This window comes from Anopheles coluzzii, chromosome 2, assembly GCF_943734685.1.
Source record: "Anopheles coluzzii chromosome 2, AcolN3, whole genome shotgun sequence".
NCBI lineage: Eukaryota > Metazoa > Arthropoda > Insecta > Diptera > Culicidae > Anopheles > Anopheles coluzzii.
Window position 1 is genome coordinate 54,826,840 of NC_064670.1, and position 23,845 is coordinate 54,850,684.

Sequence of the window (23,845 nt, forward strand, 5' to 3'; positions counted from 1 at the left end):
CGCATCCGGCGCTAACGATGCAATTGCAGATGAGATACATCAACAACCGGGCACACAGATGTTAATCAAAAGATGAGCGAAGTATAGGAAACCACTTTGTTAAACTTGATCATATTAATGAGCAAAATGACACTGATTTCTCTCTTGAAAGGCGAAAAGAAAAGTGGCAATGCACGAAACAACCTCTTTGAAAGATCGTTAACGAATCTTATGTACAGATCACTAGAAAATCTACAGAAAGATTATTCAATAAAATAATAGTAGAAATTTGGCCATTATTTATGACTATCACCCTATCATTGTAGCTACCATCGGTGCATACATTTTAATTAGACTTACTGTAACTTGCGTCGCGTTTATTATTTTGTTTATAAACGTTTTTCTAATGTTCAGGATATGAACAATGAATAAATAATGAACTCTATAAGTTGTATATTTGTGATAAGGTTAAGGGAGAGCGAGATGGAGAAAGATAGAAGTTAAACTTAAATTATTGTTTACTTTGCATGCCATCTCTCTATCTGTTTCATCATGTTATATTTAGTGGCATTATTTTCTCTTGCCCAAGTAACACTTTTCTTACTTCTCGCAATTCTCTTGTAGATACCTTTGAGCTCAATTATGTTTGCACAGTGTGGTACAAGCTTTGGCGATTACCCGGTGTTGGCAGGAGATGTTGCACAGATTCCAGCGTAGCATCAAATCAACCGCCAAATAACCCATTCATTCGTGAGGGCTTGGTTTTCCGCGTGTTTCAAGCGTTTCACATCAAGCCACATGCACCCAGCCACTGAGATACAGTCGGAGCTAATAAAGCTTAATTTTAATTTGCAATGAATCGAGTACTGACCGCAAGGCTAAGCTGCTAACCATGCGGCTGGATGCTTGGAGTGCACTAGCGATTGCACCGGCCAGATAGTCAGTCAAGAGTAAGTGCTTGCTAGCTAGTGCCGGCTTATGCTGCCGCTCTCTTGAGCCGAAGTGTTGTTCATACCTAAGGGTGGAGTCGTTGCACAAATAGTGGGGAGGGGGAGAGCAGATCAACCCAAGGCCGTTGCGGTGAACGACAAAAAGTGGAACTGAAACTGAGTTAGTATGGGAAAAATTGTTAGACAGAAGAGAGAGGGAGAGAGAGAGAGAGAGAGAGAGAGAGATAGAGAGAGAAAAAAAAACCTCCTACTGATATTATGAACGCAGCGTTAGAGATTGCACGTGTGGTGGTGATGATTTTTCGCTCTTTGCAGCTTGCAACGCTACTTGCATTGGACGGAGTAGAAGTGCATCCGATAACGGAAAGAGAGGGATTGGAAAAGAAAATTCCACTGCTTTCCCACCCAAACACCGGTCTGGGCTGACGCTAATTAAAAATATTACAGCCATATAAAACGGAATTGTTCGGTAAATTCACTTTCAGTTGAATGTTTACTCTCTCGCGGCTAGTTGGATAAACCTAGGATATGTTTGTTTGGTAGCATTAGGCTGTTGTTTTGCAACGAATTGAATTAATTGAAAGAATCTTTTCTGCAAACGCGTTCAAGTGGATTGTTTTGTTTCTTTGGAATTGGTGTTTTTTGTGAAGCGAGTGACAAAAAAAAAATCATTAGTTGTTCGTGTACGTGAAGCTTGTGATAAAAATATGAAGTTTATGGTATGTTATACGTATCTGCATTCAAAAAAAAATGAAATAGTTTAATATTGCGAATAAAACGAAAGTGACAATTATTCAAATGTCGTTGTACGTAGTTTATTAACGTATCTGCATTCAAAAAAAAAAATGAAATAGTTTAATATTGCGAATAAAACGAAAGTGACAATTATTCAAATGTCGTTGTACGTAGTTTATTAACTTTTTTCATTGTGAACAGTTAAAATTTGCAATGTGAACATAATAAAAAGGCGATGTAACTATGACTCCAACTGCTGTTCTGGTCTGTGATCAAGGGTTTGAAATAGTTAAAGCTCGTCAGCTGTCCATCGTCCAAGAAAAGTGTCTGAAAGGAAGGAAATAGTCAGAAAGAACGCAAAATATGAACACCCAACATTGTCGCTTGCAGCAGCTGTGTCCGTTGGTGAATATGAAGTGTCAGATTGTCACAGTGCACAATGCATACGGTGTAGCATCTGCTTCCCGGCACAGCGTACGAGCGTTCATCGGACGATAAAATAAGGAACACTTGTTACCGATTTCCGTTAAATCCGTCACACATTCAAAAAGCTTATCCACCACCGACGGACAGACTGAACGGCATAGCTTATGGTTCTGCTCGCGAGCAACGATCCTGGAACGTTGTTGACGCTTCCGCCGATTCGTTTGCCCTGGTTCAGTTCAGAGCTTTGGCAGTTGAGGTGGTACTGGCTGCGGCTGGATGGCTTGCGATGTCGACTCGTACGGATTAGCCGAGAATATCGCTCCGTTTGGTACACTCCTGTGTAGATGAAACTGTATGCTCGAAAGTGTGCTCCACCAGCCAATCTCCCGCCCCGTTATGTTGTTACTGTTCTTCGAGGCGACTCTACCCAGGGAGCAATTGTGCCGGTGGTGTAGCACCATCGAACACCAACCTTCCTTTATACACATTGGTGCATCCGTGCATGGATGTGTATGTGTGTTCGAGAGAATGCGAAAGGTAGAGACAGTAGAAGTGGATGAGTTTTACAGTGAGCAGAAAGGATTAAGATTTATCAAACGAAGAAATAATGGCCCTAACTATAAAATATGGTTTCCGAATGCGATTTACCATCAACGCTCCGTACGCGATCCGATTTCCTTATGTTGTGTAGCTGTTGTTATTTTTTTTCTGCTGCATCACTAGACGACCGCGAGCGGCCGAAGTGTGGAGGAAAATAAAATCCAAACGAAAGCCAATACAGCCAAAGTGGAAAGTGCGCTAAATAGGATTAAATGGTGATTCCTTCCATTTAAAGCTTGAGCATTCGTGCCGCAGATTGTAAGGGGGACGGCGAGACTGGTCAATAAAAAAGAAAGTTCTTGCAGCTCCAAGAACAAGGATGAGCTGTTACAGTGCTGAAAGTCGAGGGGAAAGTTAAAATCGTGATGGGAATTGATAATCTCTTATTGGCTTCTGTAGCGCATAGAGAAAACAATAGGCGAAAAAGTGGAAATTGATGAATAGAGTATGGTAATGAAATTAATAATCGATTCAGCTATGATGCAAAGTAGATGCATGACGGAGCCATGGCATTAATAATTGATCGTTTTGCTTACTTTCTTAATTGACATTGACAAAGGTTTTTTAATTGCTATGTGTTCCAATCATCAAGTTTGTAAAACTGATTTAAACTAGAAACTATAGTTCAATTTAGGGTGACCTTGAGAGTACCAATTTCCGATTAAGTTTGAAATGAATGTTTTGCAATACAGGATGTATTGTATTATAATTTCCCAAGGATTTTCCAGATTTTACAGGTTTCTGTTGAAACACATCTTGGAGACAATAAATAATTAGGTGCACATTCGAAAGTGACTTGGAAAACCCTGTATGTTAGTAGTTATGCCAAACTATTTTAGACAATTTTCTGAAAAGTATTTTTAGATTTACAGATTTATGAAAATAATGGTGTATTGTGCTTTGTTCCGAGGCCTGATCAATTAATGGAAGCCAACTATTCATTATTGGTCGTAACATATTGATACTTCCGCCATTGGAAATTCTACGGCATTGTTGAATAATGGGTGTGGTGCTCGACCGCGGAAAAGCAGCTGCACGAAATCGATCACCGACATGCAAATTAATCACTTCACAATGAACCGTGAGTTGCACAACGGTATTAAAAACAGGGTAATTTATAAAAGTTAAGCGATTGTTGGCTTGATCGTCACTTATGTACGGCTAATTTTACAGCCAAATATGGAAAAATTATAAAAATAAGCCAATTACGTTGCCACGTAGAACGCACATTTCATGATCACTGGATGAGAAGAATGCACGTTTAATGGTTTAGTAAAATACAATTAATTGATACAATTGAATATTCTAAGCCAAGCCTTGGTTATTAGCCAGAAAAGAATCATAGATTGGTACTCTGGAATAGTAAGATCTAGATTTTCCAATTGATCAATCTCAACAAAACGAATCAATTGATAGAAATGTAAACGGTTCAGCTACAATAAAAATTAAGATTCGTGATTGCATAAAAGATCGGTTCGTTGTAATATGAATATTTGTTAAACAATTATGCTTCAACGTGTGCCCGGTTCTATGTTTCACAAGGTAGTCGAGGGAATTGTAATTCTATTTGTCCACTCCATGCATCAAACTCTACGAAGAACAAAAAAAAACAACCTGTATGCTAGAATCAAAGAGAAAATTGTTTATTCATGAAATGATTCCTTCCGTACATTTTAATTCGCTACAACATTTTGAGTTTCTGTTTTTCCCCTTGTTTCAAACAGCAAAACATAGTCTTGTTGCTACTATTGTCCAGCAGTTGTTGGGCAGATGGGCAGCCACAGCCGAACCAACAATCAGTGCAACCGGAACAATCCCATTCCCTGGCAGTCGGTGAAAATGTCAGCAAAAACGTGGCAGGTGTCGTGGACAAGTCGCAGAACAAAAGAGGCGCCCCGGACATACCGGTGGTCGTAGGTAAGTACCACGGCTGGCCGTCCTTATGCAAGCAAATGAGAAGCAACAGCGAAGGCTTACCACAAGCGATGCTCGCGTTCGCTGGGCAAATGATACAATCAGTCAGAGCAACATCGTTCCGTAGGTAGCGAAGGCAGCAGTGGGTTTTGGTAGTATCAACAAGGCTAGCGAAACGTATCCGGGCACGTCGCGTCCGTGTTGTTGATGATAGTTTTCTCACCCCTTCCCAGGCGGATCTCTCCGTCTGCGCGCGGCGAGGGTCACATAGTCGAAGGTGCAAGCGTCACGTCGTCGGTTTTGAATGTTTTATTGGAATTTATATGTAAAACCGACAGCTAGCTGTAGCGGAAACCGACTGCAGGAACGATTGTGCACAGGTGCCCAGATTGAAGTCGTTAGTTGCATCTTATAATGGTGGTAGCTGATCCTTGCAAACGGGCTCCGGTCCTGGTAGAAACGCGACTGTAAAAAAAGCACGGGAACGTGGGTAGCAGCTTAGGGAAGGGGGTTCCATGCGATATGTATTTTTCATCGTGAGCTTTTCTGTCCTGCTGTATGGTCATGAGAAATTGTTGCACCAAGAAAAGCTGTCAGGCGGACGAGTTCTGTTTCCCGGGATGCAAAACCATTTACAAGGGTGTAGCGATAGGACTATGCTTACATGCACTGCATAGTGCAGCTTTTGATCGTACCGCCGGAAGGGTATGTATGTTCGTTTGTGTATGTATGTGTGGTTTATTTTAAAATATGCAACGGATGTAAGCTTTTCTGTTGCGCCCAGTACGATGGGAAATGCATGATCTGCCGGTGTGCGGCTTTGGTTTTATTGAATTTTATTGGTACGGTTTCAATTTGAAGCCTTGAGAAGAGGGATATGATGCATGGTATTAGGAATTCACTTTATGCAAAAAATAAGAACATATTTCGCATGAAAATACAGGCACATGCTTTCATAACACTATTAATTGAATCCACTTTACAAGCCCACGATGTGTGAATTCACTTTGTTTGCAGGGTGTGGGACATGCAATAATAATTTATTTTTATAAATTGGTTACAGTAATTATGCAATCAAAGTGCAGATAAAATTTACATACAGAACATGTACTTTATGAAATTTCTTATTGCTTTAAACAATTAGAAATTTTTAAAATTTTCTTCTACATCGTGTTACAGGGACAAATCGATTACCGATTAGAAATAAAACTATACAACCTACATCTTTGACTTTGATATGAGATAAGTTAAATTTGCTTCAAAGCGAATTTTTCGTAGGTCGATTTTGAGACTTTCAAAAATGAAAGCTCTATAAAATGTTTAGCTTACTGTCGAAGTCCATTTCAGTCATTCATTCACACCATCCATGATTGCAGAATAAGAATTCAGACTTCACATGCATCTTCGCTAACGCATCGTTGCATGTTTCGATGAGATATTCAATTTGGCTACTCACGCGTGTACACGCGTGGAATGCTTGATGAATGTTTGAACGCATGACTGAACACATGACCCCGGTAGAATGTGATCAATAGATTCCAAAACGGTCTTTGGTCCTATACGTTTCCTAGAAGAGAAAGTAAAGACTGCTGACCGATTGTAGTTAATAGACTCAATCGTTTCAGGCATGACGGAAAATGAATGCTTAATTTTCTCGCTAATCGGATTACAACAGCTTCGCTACCACGAAGGGTCACCACAAGTCATTCAGCAGCCTTTTCCTTGACCGATTACAGATTAACCTTGCTGCATTCATATGCGAGTCCATTCGGCTCATTTCACATTTCTATTGTTGAATTGAAGGTACATTATCCTTTTCGCGAGGAGTCGTAAACACGGAACAGCCAAAGAATAGTTTTTCATCCATGAACGAATGATGGCGTATTTGGCTGGCAAATTCGTGCATGGAATTATTTGATGTTTACAGATATGATGGTTTAAAGTGGAATTAACCTAACCCATGCACATCCTCCACCTTCTAGGCACACCGACGCAGCATACGGCTTACATAAATCATCACGTTACTGGGGCGACAGTCGTGGCTGCACCCATTTCTGGCCACAGTACGCACGCAGCTATCGGGGCCGTTCCGTTCGGGTACGGGCATGCGGTATCCAGTGCCGGACACATCCTGCAAACACCCAGCATAGCGACAGGACACCAGGTGAGTTGGTGACGTTGGCGTACTCGGACGTGAAAAATGGACGCGTTGGTAACCGCCGACAGGTAGTATATTACGTTGCTGGGTTGCACTGACGGTGGCAAGTGGATTATTCCATCCGCATTGTTGATGTTGAGCTGCACATGCACAAATGCTACGGTTGCTGACGGGCAGAGACGCACGTAAAGGGCGCGCATCACAATAGGAAAACAATAACTCAAGGGGCTTGCGGATGGAGCTTTTAGCTGATAGCTATTTTCTGCTGATAAGCCCTACGGCACTTGAGAACAATAAGAGCTTATGCCAGGACAACCTGGCCGCTTACATGCGATACGAGTGCAGGCGAGAAATATAGAGCATAAATCAACCAATGTAAAAAACATTGTTGATAAAAACATCATTTCCTGTAAAGTAATTCCAGGTCATTTATTCAAAAAAAAAAAATAAAAAAAATAAAAACAAAATGACTCCTGGTTTAGTCCAACATTTGTGATAAAGCGTGCTTCATTTTTAGGAAGAAGGTTGTCAAGCAAAACAAAACTGTGCAAAATGTGGGCTAAAACTGGATCAATTTAATGAAGCTATTATTATTCATGGCAAAGGTATCGCAGCGGAATAGAGCATTTCTTTTTCGAGAGTTTGTTTCTTTTTTTCCTACCTCAACCAATTATGCATATGAGCAAAAGTAAAGGTGTGTGATATAGGCTCTTTTGCAGCTAGAAGGCTCGGAAAAGTTTTGACAAACAAAACAAACAAAAATGTATCCCAATCAGCAACGAACACTCTTGGTGCGAAGCTGATAAAGTTAGCAACAAAAAGCTTTCGGAACCTTTGCCAAATTGAACGTACGTGTTGCTTGTATGTATATAAATATTTACAAGCAATCAGTGTATGTGTAGCTAACCCTTGTTAATGGAGAAATAAAACATGCGTTGGTATTATCTGCTCCACGTATCGCCAGGCTTGCCAAAAGCTCCAGAGGCCATCGATTGCGTGGGTTGCTTGAAGCATAAATTTGAACCCGCGTATATAGCACGACGCGATCGAACGAGTGAAAAGAGAGCTATGTACCACGGTTTGGGACATCATATATCCTAAAGCCCTGTTGAGCAATGAATAATGAAGGCAATATGATATGGAGGAAATATTTACACTGGGAATCGGAAGGTGTCACCGTGCTGTACTGAATTTTCGGCAGTTGGCGCTGTGTCTGTGCATTGAAATATAACACTCATGGTTTTAGGTAAGGTGTTGTTATCAGTTGTTTAAAAGAATATTCTACGATTAACTGGGTGATCATTATTGTCCATGTTCGTTCGAGAATATCTTTAACGAATAGTTTCAATTCACTCCAATGAAATACATCATAAATGGATTAAATAGCGTTTAGCCGTGGCTCGCTTCACGTGATTCATTGGTTCCATCATCTGCCCTCATGATGTGACTCCTCGCAGATTAGTGTACTGAAAATGTAATAAAAATAGCTTCCATGGGCTATAAAACGTTTTGTTTACCTTAATCCTTTTCATGATAAAATGTTTGAAATTATTCTTTGTTCGCCAAAAAAATGCATCGTAATAGCAACGAAACGCTACCAATCAGTTTTGTAGCAAATTCCGTGTTTAAAGTTATCCGAACTGTAAATACTGTCTCCTCGAACCCATTTCATTTGTCGATTAGTTTTTGTTTTGTGACTCATTCCAGTCAACTTCCTTCCACACAGAAACACACACATTTAAAACTTCCATCAAGTATCTTAAGTAAGTCACACGGGGTTGCAAATCCGCGGAACCACTTTGCAGAATTATCACATCAGTTTCACCGTCACCTTCAAACTTGCTCAATCAATCTCTCGCCCTGTATGGTGGGACCGACGTGTGCCCGGTTTGGCAGGTTGCTCGGTACTTTGCGTTCATTAATGGTGGCGTTTGTCGTCGACCGAACCCGACATACTTCCTCTGGGAAACGTGAAGAAAATAAGAAATCAATTTAAATGTCATCAATTATTACGCAACAGTGCTGTCAACTTTTCCCCGAAACCGAACAACTCCATCGTCAGGGCGGAGCATCCCCAAATGAGCGGGTCGCGTTTTCAAGGTGTAGCAAGCAGCGGGAAAGATACTGCCAAGTGATGAGGAGTGTTGCCTCAAACACACACATATACACACCACCTCGTGGAAGATGGAGCTTGGGTTGCGAAAATGTGGTTTTTCCTGCGGATGGTTACATATTGCTTTTCCATCGGGAACGGTTCGTTACATGTGTTTGGAAATGTGAGGTAAGGGCGCTTAAGGATACGACTTAGGCAAGTCGCTGCGACCATTGCGAGCGTGTGTGTGCATTATGGATGGAACTTGGCGAAATAATTAACGAACGTTCTTTTTGCTCCCGAGGGACACAGCTGGAAAACACACGGCTGTTCACGCACAATCTTGTACAGTGCGTGGTAAGGATTCCCTAGACGTGTCATACTTTCTTGAGAGCCTGTTAGCAACCAACACTACACTCATCCAACGTAACCTCCCAAATCGACTGTGTGTGGTGTAACGATAAAAAAACCCTCAACTCTGGCAGCTGAGCGCTCCAAAATGCGAACGGTTTTACTTTAATGAGATCGCAAATGTCACGGCTTCGGGAGCGCAGTGTCATGTTTTCTCGCGTGAAAAGACGTCATCTTCGCAGCCAATTTTCACTTCCCAGCAACCGAAGCAACCGGTGTGTGCGATGGCAGGCTTCCGTGCGATTGTTTGATGGATGGATGGCTACCGGTTGCTGCGCTGCGAAAGGATTTACGCTTCACCCGTGCAGTGCGTGTGAAGCGATGGAAAAGTTGTCAGCTAAACTTTTTAACGAGATTTTCCACGTGAAGAACGCGTTTTATTGGGTTTGTGCGGTTGGCAACGCAAGTAAACCGGGCAGCCATTATTTACTTCCGGGTGCTAATGTTTGTCGTTTACGAGGAATTGAGGGGGTGCTCGTTTACGACACTCATTAGCTTAACTGAAATGTACTGAAACTGAAAAATGGTAATGTGTGTTGTGCATTGTTTCGCTTCGACCGGCACCACTCAAATAAATACCACATTCAAATGGTGCTAGTAGGGAAAAAGTTAAGATAAAACTGAATCACATTTTCATATTACAACACGTCACACAACTTTGATCATTGGTGTAAATAATTTACGATTGTCTTACCGACAACAGAATTTTCTTGTCAAATATTTCAGCAAAAAGCGATGATTGTAATTCTCACTGAGAATTGTAATCATTTTATTAAACAATTGAGTTCTGACAATTTTCGATTAATTAACGGCTCGTTCATGTGGAAAACAAAATGCTCTTCTTTGCCCGGACTTCTTCTTTTTTGGCACAACAACCGTTGTCGGTAAGGTCAAGGCCTGCCTGTATCCACTGGTGAAGTGAGCTTGGCTTTCAGTGACTTATTGTTACCATAGCAGGATAGTCAGTCCTACGTATGGGGGGGCACGGTATTATTCGGGGATTGAACCCATGACGGGTATGTTTGTTAAAGTCGTATGAGTAGACGACTGTACCACCAGACCGACCCCAAATTTGCCCGAACTAGTTAATAATATAAAGCGGCTCTACACCGGTTGGATGAAATTGTGTTGTAACAATATTTTATAACTTTAGTGACTCACTGTATAGATTTTTAGACTTATACTCCGATTTATTCCACTTGATAGTGTCTCTCTATTGGCGTACTAATTGAGCAAACACTTCTGAGTTAATTTCATTATTAAATCAACAGGAAACACCAAATCATCATACCTTGTGTATGTTTATTCCCGGAACTTCCGCACCATTCCGCACGACAAAGTATAGTTAATTTTTAGTTCCTTCGCCTCTAACCTGTCCATAGGGCGAACGGTAGAGTCTTTCTGTTGCCGCATTCACTCGCCGTTCGCGAGGAAAAACACCTCTACCGCCGGAACCGGCTTGCTGGTGATGAAATAATCTATGCCTCTTTTTCTTGCCCACCAGAGCGGGCAGCAAGTAAACAAAGCCACCGAACGGTGTGGCCCCGGGGGGAGAGCGGTTTTTGTAAAGAAGCTGGAGAAGCATCGTGCAGCCCTGCACACGGACCGGTTTCATTACGGAAGCGCTTCAATGGTGCAAGGGCGGCTAGCGCAAGGTGATGTTTTGCATGCATCTAATTTCGCATCACACGCATCGCAAGTGCAACAATTATGTACGCCAAGGCAACCGGTAAAATGGTTAGTGGTGGGATGGGCTTGGCAGAGGTAGGTTGCTGGCTGGAGGCTTGTAATCAGATCATGGGTGTGCAAAGTGATGGTGTTTCGTCGGTTTCCCTGGCCGTCACACTCTATTACGTGTATTAACTTACCGCTTCCTTTGGCCAAACAGATAATTACAACCGGGGACAGGAAGCTAATACGACCACCACGTGGGGCAAGGCGAAATTCATTGAGCAAATTGTTCATAAATTAAGAATGAGTGGTTTGGTGGTAAACCATTACCATTTAAAGATTTTTTTTTTGTAATTTTTGTTTATCATATCTCAATATTTTTGCTGGCAAACAAATATCAATATATAAATATTTCCTACCATCGTATACTAGGAATTTATCAAATGTTTTTAATACGTTCTTCCATGACCCTGTCGCCCTAACAAAAGATGGGCCCATTTCCATCTGGAGAACAAAAATGTCCTCTAATTTCATCCAGTTAGCCAAATATCATCAACCCGGGATCATCTCCTACCATCTCGGATTACAATCCGCATTGAAAAGTGAGGATTTTTCGTCCATAAATTCGTCCGCGAAATGGCATTTATAATGAAAATTTTGCAAAATGTCCCAACCCATTTGGGGCGCCCTACGAAATCGTCGTTCGGTTCGGAACAATAAACAACACCAGGGACACCGCAGGGCCGTGATCGAAGCAGGAGAAGAAAAAAGGGTTCTATTGAAATTACAGACCAATGATTCGCGGGGAAAAGTTTTGTGTTCCGTTTATTAAATTGCGTCCCACTCGGTCGTCCTCCGGATCGGAATGGAAATTGGAAAGGATTGCGATCGGGCCGCCGTGCTCGGTTTTGGGTTAAAATAATAATGGCAATAGTAATGTCAACGGTGACAATTTTCTTCAGCTGGCAGCCGATTTAATATTGCTCGGCCAGTGGGCGGAAAGTTGAAAGTTCGTCCAATCGGCATCGGGTTGCTTCGGGAAAGGGATTTCCGGATGGGTTGGGGTGGTGGTTGGGTGATAAATTCGTTATGTAAGCTCCTGTTGCTCTAACCGCCCGGTGATACCCGTCGGCGGTTTTTGTTTGGCAACGATTTTCGGGAGCATCGCTTCCTTTTCGCTTCTATTGTATATTTTTAGCTCGGCTGGCTTTTATGGACCGATAAGGTAGACACACGCGTCGTGCAAATTTCGGCTTGTATTTTCCCGGCCACGACCGCATCCCAAACCTTTCCACCGGAAGAGCCTAGGTGGGTGCGTGTGTGTATGCGTGTTTACGTGGAATGTATGGATGGAAATTATTCGAAGCTTCATTAACTTCCGTTAAGCAACAGGCCCAAAAGCCCCGGGTTGAGGACGATAAGGTGCAGCTGGAAAAACATCGCGTTATCCTACTCATCAGCGAACATAAAGTGGCGTAATGGTGCGAAAAAATAAAACTCACCACCACACACCGTGAAGGATATCGAACGATTCGTTCGGAAAAGTTGTAACCCATAAGCGGGTGAAAAGTGTTCTGGTCCTATTTTTGCAACTCATTTACCGTCACTGTGGTAAGCGTTGCTAATGTGCGGAACCTTTCGCGTCCTGTCCTTTCTTTCCTTCTATCTCCCTCTCTTTCTCTCTCTCTCTCTCTCTGTGTAGCTCCTACCCTTCCCGAGAAGCGGTAGCTTCTCTTTTTCCCGAGAAAGGCTAGCTTGAAATGAGCAAAAGCATTGGCCCAGTGGCCGGGAATTGGCGGCAATCAAATTATATTTCGCTTGAAAGGACAAATTAAAACTTTTCCTCCCGAAAGCTCCCCGCGTGCTCGTTGTTTTGTGAGTTTCTGCGACACTGGAGATGCTTTAAACATGAAAACCTACAACATAAATGGAAAAATTAACCAAAGAGTGACATAATGTGGAAGGATGAACATTTCGATTTACAAACCTCACTGGCATCGTTCTTCTGAAGCAGTTTGCGCTGAATCGTTTAATTAAGTTTCAAGCATTACTATAGTCTCATTGTGTGTGCATGTGTTTGTGTGTGTGTGCCAGTGCTTTGTGGCTGAGTTTGATTGGATGCAATTCTCTCGATACTTTACCATTCGGTGCAGTTTGACCTTCCAAAATGAGCGCAACATATTTCGCATAATGTAATGGAACGCCGGTAAGTTAAGCCGAGCGAAAAAAACCCTCGTTCCAACAGTTCGTTTAAGCAATCTGTTGGGGAAAATGAAGCAGTAAAAATGTATGAAGTGAACATCCCCAAAATGAACCTCTTCTGTTCTGCTCTGGATGAGTCGTGCCGCTGTGATAAGCTCGGGCACGATGAAAAGCGAACTGGAAATCCGAACAGGTGCAGCAAGGTGACAATTTGAAGCTGCTATTTTATACGCTGTTTTTTTTCTATTTTTCTATCCACCTTCAACCGATGCTCCAACGGTGAGAAGACACAGCGAAGCATCTTGCACGATTCGTTTCGTCCACACGTTTTGAGTTTCTTTCGTTCCAATGGAAGCTCTCCGATCACGATGGGCGCTTGTATAAACGAGTTGCTGATGATGTTGGTCTTGATTTTGGGCAGAAGTTTTTGTTCTCTATTCAGTTTCACAATCCTTTTTTTGTTCAATATAAATGTTACGTTTACGAGAGAACAGAATCGTCAAGCAAATGCCTCTGTCAAGTGTGTTGCTAGTGAAGATGCGTCTGTGAAAGATGTTTTATATAATTGAAACTGAAAAAGATTACTTCTTAACAAAGCCCATTTTACAACATTGTTTAATATCGTTTCAGAAATTAATAATACGATACTTGTTCAGATTGATTGGAAAAAATCAAGCGTAATCCAACTTCTCACTATTGAACCATGTCGCAACTCTTTATCGCTTCACAAAAAACACAAAAATAAACAAACAAGTTAAATAGTTTGACATGTTGCTAGCAAAAGTACACGATTCTTTTCTGGATCTGTAAACATGAGCAGTCGTTGCACGATGAGATCTCATTCTCAATGTACACTGATATTGAATCGATTTATCTGGAATGTTTATCGCGACAATGTTTATACCGATTGCATGGCAATCAACGCCAGGGAGGGGAAGAGTTAATCAAACAAAGAAAGATTTCAAGGAACTGTGGTGCCTATAGCTTGTGTTACGTCTCCACAATACCATTTTCGTTTTAGCAAACTTACACTTTTCAAAGAAAATGCTTGTTCTATTTGTGTAATTTCTTGGAACATAGCTATAACATTAGAATGCTAAAACAAATTGAATATTTCAATTCAAAGTTCGTTTAATGTAGATATTTCTTAGTTGCTCTGTTTCTGAGACACGCACATTATAATAACTCGTTCGACCACGTTTTCATGGACTAACTAATGCACCGCAGCACATTTATTAAGCGATTGTAACGAAACGTATCCATTTGCGTGATCGCATGTATGCTTCGTTGTTTTCACCCTAGTCCGCCAAGGCGTCGGTTATGTATCGTGTCACTGCTTTTCAAGGCAAGTCAAGTAACGCTCGCTTATTTGCATTGATTTACCTAGCTTTAGCTTTAAATGTACCGACGAGCGATGAACAAAGACGAAAATGTTGGACGTTGTCGAGAAGGCTTCAAGCTTGCCACCGCTATTACGCAAGTCAACCGAGCACGAAACCATGCAAGAACCGTTCACGTGGGATGGATGACTTTATTTTAAATCGCTTGAATGGAGCAGGATATCACGTGCTAGGGAAACGGAACAGGCGTTTTTGTAAATTGTGTGCAAACGACTATTTTACAGCACGTGATACACAAGGTGAATTACGTGGCGCCCGCATCGACGACAACACTCAAGTTGGCAACCGTCTCGGAGGGCTCACATCTACATCTTCAGCCCGTTAGCTCGGTTGTGACGAAGGTAGTTTGTGGAGCGCTGTGGTAGCTTTCGCTCTTCTAGAAGCAGGATTAGTAGAATTCATTTTTGTTTTGATTGTTTCTTTATCCTCACAAAACCTCCAACCAGTACAACTATGCAGTGCCGCAGCTTTCGTACGCACACTACCCCCAGTATCAGGTGTACCATCATAACCAGCCCAGCCCCGGTACGTTGCAGCCGACTGGCACTACAATCTTTGCCGCGCATCAACTTCACGACCATCCGGTGGCTACCGTCCACGAGATTGCTCATCAACACCACCCGCAGCAGCAACAGCAACAGCATCAGCAGCAGCAACATCAGCAACAACAGCATACGGCGTACGCTCATCAGCAGCCCATTTACGCACACCATCCGGCTGCCATTCATTACACCGTGCCAGCATCGGTCGTCCATGCTGGCCAGCACAATTACCAACAGCAACAGCAGCTGCCCCTGACCCACACCCAAGCCATTCACTACCAGGCGAACCAAGCCGGAGGACAGCCGGCAGTTCCGATCGTCCATCAGGCCCCGATTGCCACCATCAATCAGGTACACCAGGCACAGCAGGTCTACGCTGCCCAGGGCCAGCTGACGAAGGTAAGATGCTTCGCATAATCATAACCACCCGTCGTGGGGATGGGTGGGTCACTACTCTCCCGGGGATTGCATTTAATATCGGAAGCAATTTATGGAAATACGCTCATATACTATGTTGCCTAATTTCCTCTTTTCCTTTTGCTACCCCTGCTTCGTCCTTCCACAGTATCCAGTGGCGGCACAGTCCTACTATGGTGCGGGAGGACTACAGCAAAATCAGATCTACTCTACCGTTCCCAGCTATGGTAAGTCTTTGAACGCTTTAGAAATTCTGCTGCACCCAGCCCCGGGACCGATTCTTCCGGGATGGCACAGTCAATCGTTAGACCATTCATTACTCTCATCACCGAGCGTTGCCGGACACCGGTGCCGACCGGTCAACGGTTATGGAGATTTGGGAAAATGTACGATCATGCTGCGTTGCATTATTGGTTGAATAAATTTAGTGGGGAGCGGCCTGCTGTTATTGTATCAATTTCTGATTCTATTCAGTTTGCCTGTACTGTGGGACGAAGGAAGGTTCATGTATACTTTTTCCTGTTCCTGGATTTTCATGTTATCTGTGGGACACAGTGTGCCGGGTTAGACGCTTAATGCGTGAGAATTAAAAGATTATCTTCTTGTGTATTTCATATGTGAAGTAGGAATCGTTGGAAAATATCGCTCAGAATTGGATGAACTACCAATTGGGACAGTTAAATAAAGCAAAGCCCAATTAGGTTTGTAAAGCCCAAAATTTCGATGGTTTCAGATGTTTACAATGTTTTAAAAGTTGATTTGTATTTTTTACAGTCACTCAACTTACACCTGCAACTTTGACAAAATATATCGGTGAAGCAACGTGGTACGACTTTGTCGTGTAAATGTCATTCAGAGCATCCATCCGAAGCAAGAAATGCTGATCTAACTTCATGATAAAATAAGTCTATCAATCCTGAAGAGTCTGACATGACCATGTAGGCAGATTGGTGAATCTCATCAATAAATATGTTTGCTTGGAACAGTGTAAACAAGTTGCATATGGTTTTGAAGAAAAAAACAACTTTAAAATAAACAATTCAACTCGTTCCTTTATCCGCTGTTACCGAAAACAAGCGATAGTTTGTAAAACTTTTTCCACTCTTACAACTATCCAAGCGTTCTTCATCCAAACACTCATTTGTCGCTCCCGCATGACTCACATTCAGTTCTGGGCCCAGCCCGCCAGTGCACTTTCTATTCCCGCTTGACTTCATCTCATCCGGTGTTGGCTTCAATCATCCGATCCGGGCACGAAACCGACACCAGCACTGGCGGTCTGGTCCGAATGAAGGTCTTTAACGGAGCCGTTTTCTTCCTGTGTCTTCCCCTTCCTTCTCTTTACCCACCATGCAGGTGATCCGGATACACTAACAAACCTGGTTAATCCTACCACGCCCCAGTTTCTAACTACTCCCCGCCGTCAATCCACTAGGCCCATTCCCGGTGACATTCGACCGATCACTGAGTACGATGACGATGATGACAACGGTAGTAACGATGGCAACAACGAGGATGGTGTGCTTTATCGTGACGAGTCCACCGACTCTGGCGATCGAAATCCGGCACGGGACGAACCGTGTGAAAAAGATGGCAAGAAATCGGCCCAGCCGAGTGCCTTTAACCGGAACCTCTACAACATGTGGCGTGCGTACGACGTGGCACGAACCCTGTTAAAGGCATCTGGTGCAAGTGGAGCACCGGCTAAGCCACGGTCCAAACCGGACCCCAACACCAACACTGACCGCATACAGCTCATTCACCCCCCGGGCGAGTCGGACAAGAAACTTAAGGGCAAGTACTACGAGGGCAAGTACTACGGCTATTATCGACACGGTCGTCAGGATACCGGTGACCAGCATGGTCCGGCGGCGCACGGCGATGGAAACCGTAAACCAAAGTCCGTACAGCCAAACGGCTCTCCGTCGTCCGCGCCATCGCCGTCATCATCGTCATCGTCCTCCGGCGAGAATCACACACACAGAAGGAATCTGAACTAATCCGGCCCTCAGCGATGTCCACATTTATTCCTTCCATTGCTTTCCATTGCTTCGTAGTCGTTTAACTTTCAGCCACCCGTCAAGGTCGGAGTTGTGCTCGCTTTTTCACCGTGCATCCAGTATATCCAGTAAGAGATCCAGCAAGTGCAGGAGGTACACAACTTACCACATGTCCTTGTAACCGCTTCGCCCTGCAGGTTTGATTCGTAATGTGATATTTTTGAGTTCGCGATGCATTCTTCGTTGCAAACACGGAACACCGAACAACGGGTCACGGTGCACCGGTTCTTACAGTTCAGCTAATGCACCGCAAGCACTTGTCACTCACTTGCAGCTGACGCTCGGTAGCTTTTTCGGTAGCGTCTTTTCGTCCGGTTGGCATTGTCCTTGTTTCGTCCTTGCCGTCTGATGTGCGATAAAAGGAACGTGGTAAATCGAATGGAATGTGGGCACCATAAAGCAAGCGGTGGGACGTCCCATACCATATCATCCTGTCGGTTGCATCCCGAAAGGACTCTGTTCGCCAATATTTCGTGATAGTGAAACCGTTCCCGTTCCCTGGGCGATCTGGGCCAAATTGTTCGACAGCCAGCAACCGTCGACGAGAGGGTGGTGATACGAAAGGGATGATGATGCAATCAGCATTATCTGCCATCTTCAGGCCCGTTCCCAAATCAGAGGCAGGGCAGTGCTTTTTGGGCTGTATGGCGTGTATGGGCACCAAAGACCGGGAACGACATTCGCCCATTTAGCTCAACACATTCACGCCCCAGCACAATACCTTCGCTTTTGTGCTAAGTTTGGCCCACTTTCCTTTTGGCCATTGCCGTTTAGATTTTTGTGAAGAAGTTTTCTGTGCTGTTTTGGGGAATTTCTTTGCATTGGTGTTCTGCTTCCTACCGTCTGCGGTTACGGGTTGATGGTAGGATAACAGCAAACAGGCATTTTACCCCCCATTTCGGTGGTGTGGATTGGTGCACGACTATTGCAATGCAAAATGTTTGCTACCACACACATAAGGAGTCTGCACTCGCACCGACGAGCTATGATGGCTGTCTCTTTTTTGGGAGAAAACTATTGTCAAATGATATACCGGCTAGATAGCAAGAATGGCATGTGTGAGAGTGTAGGATAATTCAAGAAAACGGGGAGGGAAACTTTTTTTTATTTATGTCAGGTCCAGTAGAAAGGAATGCTGAAACATGCAGAGGAACATGATTGAGATGCAACATACATCGCAAAAATCGATGCTTTTGAAAGACATGAATCCATGACAGGGAGCATCGAAAAATTAGGGCAGACAGGCGTTTCTGAGCGTTTTAGTTTTCTCTTTCTATTCATTTTCAGACGTGAAATCGATAGAAATAAGAAGGTTCTCGTTAAATAGCTAAATCTTTTTATACAGTAGATGTTTTAACAAAAGATATCCAGATATTTGGATGTGACTAAATGTGTTTTATATATGTTATGTTTCGAATCATAGCTTCCAGAACTTGTTCAATGTTATAAAATAAAAAGGAACAACAATTTGAATATCAATTTGATCGTGTATTCAAATCCGTATACGATGTGTTTTAAAAGCAAAAACTTTGTATTTTAATGCAGCTTGATTTTATTGTAGTCGATATAGTATTCCAGACTTGTTTAAAAATGGATGTGTTACGATGCTCCACGAGACAATATGCAAGGATGGTTTGATTGTGGAAAACCCTTTTGCTAATGTTTCTGAGTTTGGATTGAAGCATTATATGCATTTGCAATGAAAACAAAAAATTAAGTTTCGAAAAAACTAAAACCAAACAAAATGAATAGTTCCAAACAAATGACAAAATAAGCATAAACATACCAAGCACCATAACAAACTTCTGTAGCGTTTCTTCCGACACACATCGCTTGAAGTTTTTTCTTCCTTCAAATTAAGCTATTAATCAAAGTGCGTTGTGTAAGTTGGACAGAAACAAACAATATTGAATAGTAGCAGAATAGGGGACTGTTACCGAGTCGGAATGAAAAACAAACCCATTCTGGTACACAGGGAAATGGTCCCACTTATGTTTCATTATTGCCATTTCATTGGTCGCAATCCATCAATGAAGTCGGCGAAACAGTGGAACAAGAAATGTTGGCGTGTTTGGCACCAATTTGAAACTTGTTTCCATTTCTTATTTCCTCTGCTGCCCCAGGACCCAAACATTGTTAGGGCATTTTATGGATCGCTGCACACTCAGCATTCTACCCAACTCTACTCGACTGGCTTACAAAGTTGTTTCTGGGAAAGGCACATAATTCGTTACATTGCTGTGATTAAGAGGAAACATTTTGCGGTACGATCATGATTTTGCGTTCGTTTCAATTATTTATGCGAAACGTTTAAAGTACAGGCGAAACAGGGACAGATTAAAGTCCCTACTGACATTTACGACTTTATCGTAGCGAGAAACTAGTGGAGGTCGTATTGGTAATTAAATCGTGCACACAAATGTGCGAAACTGTGAATGGTAATCGTTTCTAGGCTTTAAAGCAAAGCAAAGCGTTTTCGATGAAAAGCTTCAATGCGAATGCAGGATGTTAATTCAAATGATACAAATGAATAATCTTCCAAGCGCAAACCAATTCTATTTAGAGATACCCAAGCATCCATTAGGCAGCCAGCGTTAGCAATTTGTACCGGCGCAGGAATGCAAGACCGGCAAAGGATTACTGCGGTGTATGCCCAGTTCTTATCGGAGGCCAGCTAGGGCTCCGGCTGTCTTGGAATGTGAATGAATCGGATGTTTCAGATTTCTTCACCATCAGGAGCGCTTACATCCGCAGCCAAGGTTTTCTTCGGCACTATCCGTACTGAACAGGAGAAGCTGAAACCCTTATCCCTGGATTGCTGATGATGAGTTTTATGTAAATGAAACAGCACTTTGCAACAAGACCGGGGCAATTAATCATCGCTCGAGATAATCCACCGGGCACAAGCTTTCCTAGTGTTCGAAAGCTCATTCATTTTCCCGCCTTCATCGGAAGATATCGCCAACTCCGGGTGCCGGGGAACTGGCAAGTCGTTACTGACGTTGAGAGTTTTGCATTGGGTCTCCAATTACCGCGTCCGTAAACGACCCCTTTAGTATGGGTGGGATTGTTCTGCCGCCATCGTGCTACAATCACTATGCAATCCCGTAATCCGGATATTTTGTTATTATTTTTAATTCTTATCAGACGCTTCCCTCGCATTACTCAATCTCAGCAAATTCTTGTTTCAGCTTTCCATCAACATGGTGCAGGCGGTGCTGGAAAGCAGCTTCTTCCTACCGTGGCTACTCCTGTTCATGTAAGTAATTTATGCTAGGAACGGTAATAGGGGTTTAAGGTCGTTATCGACAGATTTTCAGACTGCCATTACATGCAATAAAAACTTAAATGGGCATTAAAAGCATTGGGTTCGTTTCTATTCATGCGTAATATATATTTTAAGACCGGCATAAAGATCAATGCATTAGATGTTTCATACTGCAATTTATATATCTATATCGACTTGCATAAGTAATTCTACATACGACGCATACCACCTTGCCCAATTTGTACCTAATAAATATTAATAACACACAATAATAACTTATCCACTACTCAATTAGTAAAATTTATTTAAACTGCACTCATACAAAGCTGATGAAATGTCAAAGCAGGGAATAATACATTAGCTCGGGTGTACGCTCATCAATCGTTTTGACCATGTTCAATTGCAGCTTAAGCTATTGGTCCCCGTTACAACGGCCACCACGACCCAACACCATGGCAACGGTATTAGCTACAGCGCCTTCACGCAACCTTCACACGCAGCTTCCATCTCTGTGGCGGCTCATCTGAAGCCTGTACCACAGAGTATACTTCAGACGCCACCTTCCTACTATAACGCTGCAGCTTCAACCAACGTACAGCAGCAGCAGCAGCAACAACAAACGTTCCAACCACAGCCCAATGTCTTTTACCGAAATCAGTTGCAGCAGCAGCAGCAGCAGCAGCAGCAACAACAGCAGCAACAGCAAGCCCAGCAACAACAACGAGTACAGATTTACTCAACCGCAGCAAGCCCTCTCCAAAAGGCTCCCTTAGTGTACTCGGCTGCCGGTCAGTTTAGCCATCCAGTTCCATCGCAGTACGCCACGTATGGTTACGCTCCACAACAGCACCATCCGGTCGCTGCCGGGGCACTTTTCCAACCGCAAGCTGCATTGGGGAAACTCACCTACGCGCAGAATAGTGGTTCGGCGGGAGTTGGAGCCCGTGGTCCAATCTATCTGTTGCACTAATCGGTCCCATTCATTTCCTCACGGTTGAAAAGAGATAGCAGATGGTTGCATCCTCATCTTTCCTGTGGTACTCTAATCCACGGATGAGTTCGCCACGAGAAGGGTTCGAAAAAAAAGCGAAGCAAGCATAGTCACATCCTGGTGGCACAAAAAAGGGATAAAGTAAGGGTAGAGTAGCCGCGAGCGGATAAATTTAAGGGTGGTAGGAACGATTCGATTACAGACAAGCTTTCATCCGTATTTATTGGTACCAATTACACGTAGAACATGCATGCGAGTGACCTCACGTCAGGGAGATTGAAGTTCCAACGGATTGCAACGAGCTAAATGCATTCCCCGTGAACAGCAATTCTGGGGTCGTACCGTTTCTATGGCGGTTGTTATTGTGTGTTGGTTACTGTGTTAGTGTTTTTTGTGTGTGTGTTAATTTCAATTTGAGGCTTTTGTGATAAAGTGTTTCTCCTCATGGTGAATTGATGGTGCACAGGCAACAGAGAAGTACCGTTGAATTAGGCTTGAATGAAACATGTCTAACAAATTCATCTGGTTTTGTAACTGATTGGCCTCGTTTGGTATCATTGTCAGGCAATCAAACGAAGATAATTCAATCATCTTTCTGTTTAATTGGAGGGTTTAGAATGCATTGAACGCCAAGGGTAGTAATGGTAATGTTAATTTTAAAATATTTAATGTATCAATAAAATTGGTTGTATAAAGATTAAAATGTTTCGTTTCGTTTGTTTCGGGTATCACACGGGATAAAATTGATGCCTCGTTTTAATCAAAAATAGCAGAATATGCAATCCGATGAGTGCAAAAATAATGATTACAATGAGTTCAATAATTTGATCCCAAAGCTTCGATTCTTCTTATCTATCGTAATAACCGTAGGTAATTCAACAATCATCACAATTTACCACTGAGTTTTTGGTTTACCACGGAGTTTATTGGACCCATATACAATATACCATATACAGGTATTCCCCGATATACGCTATTAATGCGGACCGGAGGCAATAGCGTGTCTCGAATATTAGCGTAAGTCGAATTTCGATGTTTTCGGTCAATTATAGCTAATTCTCGTATCATTCTGCTGGAAGGGGTAGGTATTAGCCATTAAATTAGTTATTTGATCTGATTTCAAGTAGAAGTACTTACAATTTTGTACCATTTAAAATGGTTTTTTTTTTTAAATTCAACCACACGGGAATTTATTTTGAGTTTGACATTTGTTGTGTCAAATTGGTATAAGAACTGCCAAATTAAGAAAATCGTGTGTAGCAAAATTGCGTTTATCGAGTATGGCGTATATCGAGGAATATCTGAACCTTTTGAAATGGTTTTTAAAATTCGACCAAAGGGAAGTTATTTTTCATTTGTCATTCAATGTGTCAAATTAGTACAATTTGCTTAAAGAACTGTCAAGTTTAGAACATACCGCTTTACAAAATCTTGTATATCGAGTATGGCGTAGAGCGGTGAATATCTGTACCCATATACCAGCGCTAAAAAGCTATCGCGAATGCGAGGCCTTATACGAGCTCGCAAACTGCTCGAATTTGCTTGCGGGTTTTTAACGCTAGTGTAAACCGCACTTCACACCGAGTGTCAAAGTTCTGCGAACAAAAACAACAATCTAGTATGGGAGTCAGAAAATTGCAATGACATTAAGTTTAGTGTAACATCTGAACCGTATTAATACACGATGCGCAATCTCAGATTGCGCATATATTCGTTTTATCAAAACATAAGTCATTTCGCGTAGCCAACCCTGAGCTATAAACGTCATTTCCATACATTTTCAGATTGCGCCAAGATTGCGCATAAATTTTCAAGATTATATGTCCGAGATATATATATATATTTTGACAGATAAATATATCAAACCGACCCGTTTGACAGATAGATATATGCGCAATCTGAGATTGCGCATCGTCTATTGCTACGGTGAACGTGTAGTAAGTCTTAAAACCTATTCTCATGCCACCATGAGGTGTGTGAAAAGTTTCGTTGAAAATGATCCAGCCGTTTCGGAGGTTGTTGGCAACAA

The 23,845-nt window shown here is 42.5% G+C and overlaps 1 protein-coding gene across 2 annotated transcripts; it reads left to right on the forward strand.

The window, feature by feature from the left end:
• The first annotated feature begins 923 nt into the window (after positions 1-923).
• On the forward strand, positions 924-22,519 carry LOC120952393 (putative mediator of RNA polymerase II transcription subunit 12). Of its 2 annotated transcripts, XM_040371694.2 has the most exons (8): positions 924-1,648; positions 4,415-4,607; positions 6,587-6,768; positions 14,763-14,879; positions 14,985-15,479; positions 15,646-15,724; positions 20,749-20,816; positions 21,232-22,519. In XM_040371694.2, the coding sequence occupies exons 1-8, from the start codon at positions 1,637-1,639 to the stop codon at positions 21,793-21,795; spliced, it is 1,710 nt and encodes a 569-aa protein (XP_040227628.2). In that variant the 5' UTR covers positions 924-1,636; the 3' UTR covers positions 21,796-22,519. The 2 variants fall into 2 exon arrangements, with proteins under 2 accessions (XP_040227628.2, XP_040227629.2); XM_040371695.2 differs by lacking the exon at positions 14,763-14,879 and having other exon boundaries at positions 927-1,648.
• The last annotated feature ends 1,326 nt before the right edge of the window (positions 22,520-23,845 follow it).